We start from the raw sequence: 2501 nt of genomic DNA on the forward strand, positions 1-2501 counted from the left end.
TTTTAAAGAAACAAGGGCTGCTAAGATGGCTCGGTGCTTAAGGGCACCTGCTGCTGAACGCAGTAACCTGAGTAAGCAGAATTTCAACTCTGGAAGGAGAAAACGAACTCCTGTAAGTTTATTTCTGATCTCCACAGGCAAGCCTGCGCAGGAATGAACAGACACACATATGCATGCACACAAAGTAAGGAAATTGAAAACACAATAAAGATGCAATTCCCATCTGCGCTCATTGGCATCATCTGCAGTTACAGGTGGCAAGGAGCTTCAGGGCACTGTCTTGCTCCTCCTCCCTAACCCCCATCTCACCTGTGTCTGCATCATCATCAAACTGAGGGAGCCTCTTGCCCAGCTGGGGGAGGCCGGCGTGGGGGTCATCCTGGAAGTTGTCATTCTCCAATGCCTCCAGCTGTCGGTTGATCCGCCGCTGCCTGGCTGCCCGGTCCAGCACCCGCCGCTGTCCAGGGTCCTGGGAGCGAACTAGATGGGGCAAAGAGAGTTACCGGGGTCAAGAAAGGAGGAAAGTTGCACTGCAGGTGCCTAGAGCCCCAGTTTCCTGGCCTCGGCCCCTTCATTATGCTGTGAGGAATTCCCAGCTCTTCACCCTGCTTTCTTCCAGCTTGGCAAGCTTGTTTCGGTCCTTTATGCTGTCTCTAAGTCCTCTCAGTCCCAGCAATAACTGGAGACACAAAAAATTGCAGCTGGAGAGATGGCTCAGTGGTTAACACCACTTCCTGCTCTTGCAGGGTGCTACAGCTGTTTCCAGGACCCAGGACCGGCAGCCACNAGGGTGGCTCACAACCTTCTGTAATTCCAACTGCCTCTTTTGTCCTCCGTGCACTCACTTGCACAGAGCAGCACACATACACAAATTAAAATAAATAAAGAGTGCCTTTGAGAATTGACACAGTATTGACAAATTAAAATAAATAAAGAGTGCCTTTGAGAATTGACACAGTATTGACTTCTGGCTTCCATATTCTCAACACCTGTGATTCAGTAGGGCAAAATCCAGTGTACATATCTAGAATGTTCCTTCAGCCTGAGATGCATGCCTGTGCCNTGTAACTGCACCAACTACCTTCCTTGGACTAAAAGTCTCCCCAGTGTGGCTCCCAGATGTCCCCCTATCTTGTTGGATATATTTCCTATCCCGACATTTTGGCTCCTCTCTTGCTCTCGAGGCTGCTTCTGCCTGTCCTTTTTCTTTAATTGATAACACTCTTTGGCCTGTCCCTTTCTCACCCCCACAACCTTCGATAGGATCTCAGGAAGCCCAGGCTGGTCTGGGATGACCTCCTGTGCACAGCCACACCAGGCTTATGTGATGCTGGGGATGGAGCAAGAGTTTTGGGCATGCTGGACAACACCCTANCAGCAGGGGNTCATCCCTGACCTCTTTTTCTTGTATTTCTATCTCTCTTCAAAAAATTCATTTATTCTGAGTGTTTCTGTGCACATGTAGGTGTTGCAGTACACGTGCAGAGGTCAGAGGACAACGTATGGAAGCCTTTTCTCCTATCATGTGGATCCTGGGGACTGAACTCAAGTGGTCAGGCTTGGCAGCAAGCAACTTTACCTACTGCATGCACCATCTCACCTGCCCATTCCTGGTGCTGGGTTTCCCATAACATGCCAGTCTCAAACCAGAACTCCCCCAAACCACAGACTTCAGGACTACAGGACACCAAGAGGCTGAGGTTCAGCCTAGTTTGCATAAACAGCCTAGGCTACATTACAAAAAAGAAAGAGAAAGGAAGGAATGAAGTGTGTATGAAGTGTGTGTGTGTGCGTGTGTGTGTAGTACCCAAAGCCAAGCCCTTTGATTTCCTAGGTTTCTCTGTTCCCTCCATCCAATATCCAGAAGCTGGAGGAAAGTGGAGCGATGGTGGCGCACGCCTTTAATCCCAGCAGTGTGGAGGCAGAGGCAGGCAGATCTCTGTGAGTTCCAAGCCAGCCTAATCTACAGAGCTNGTTCCAGGACAGCCAAGGGTACGCACCCTGTCTCGAAGAAAAAAACAAAAACAAAAACAAAAAAAAAAAGCAAAACAACCCAGAAGCTGAGGTGAGTACCACTGCTCATAGCACCCAGGCTTTGGAGAGACAACATATCCTCTCCATCCCCAGCGTCTGCTGAAGCAAGCAGTCACAAAACANGAATTAATGGTTCCAACACTGAGCGAAGGTAATTGACGTGAAAAACTAGGCGGGGAGATGTTAGGCTGAATTTGAACTTGGGATGCACAAAAGGGCGAACCACTCAAGGCTCACATACCGGCGGGTTTCTTCTCCACCATTGGCGCAACACAGTTGACAGAAGAGCCTACTGCGCACGCGTACTAACCACCGACCCTTGCTCTGAGCACACCCCTTCCGGTGGCGTGCACACGTACGCGTGCGCAGTCTTTCCCCTCCCGCTTGAAGTCATTACGTGATGTTCCCTTGGAGATCAGCAAGCTTTCCGCCATCTTTGATAGGGGCAAACCTACTTCCGGTCGCGT

The 2501-nt window shown here is 49.9% G+C and overlaps 1 protein-coding gene across 1 annotated transcript in view; it reads right to left on the minus strand.

The window, feature by feature from the left end:
• The window catches only part of Znhit1 (zinc finger HIT-type containing 1), a gene marked incomplete at its 3' end in the record, with an annotated part of 4343 nt that extends 1971 nt beyond the window's left edge, over window positions 1-2372 (minus strand). Inside the window, exons 1-2 of the mRNA XM_021163418.2 lie at window positions 2276-2372; window positions 310-480 (exon numbers count right to left, since the gene is read on the minus strand). Coding sequence (XP_021019077.1) covers window positions 310-480; window positions 2276-2297 — 193 coding nt within the window. The remainder of the gene's footprint in view (window positions 1-309; window positions 481-2275) is intronic.
• Between the last annotated feature and the right edge of the window lie 129 nt (window positions 2373-2501).

The sequence above is a fragment of the Mus caroli genome, chromosome 5, assembly GCF_900094665.2.
Source record: "Mus caroli chromosome 5, CAROLI_EIJ_v1.1, whole genome shotgun sequence".
In the NCBI taxonomy this organism is placed as follows: Eukaryota; Metazoa; Chordata; class Mammalia; order Rodentia; family Muridae; genus Mus; species Mus caroli.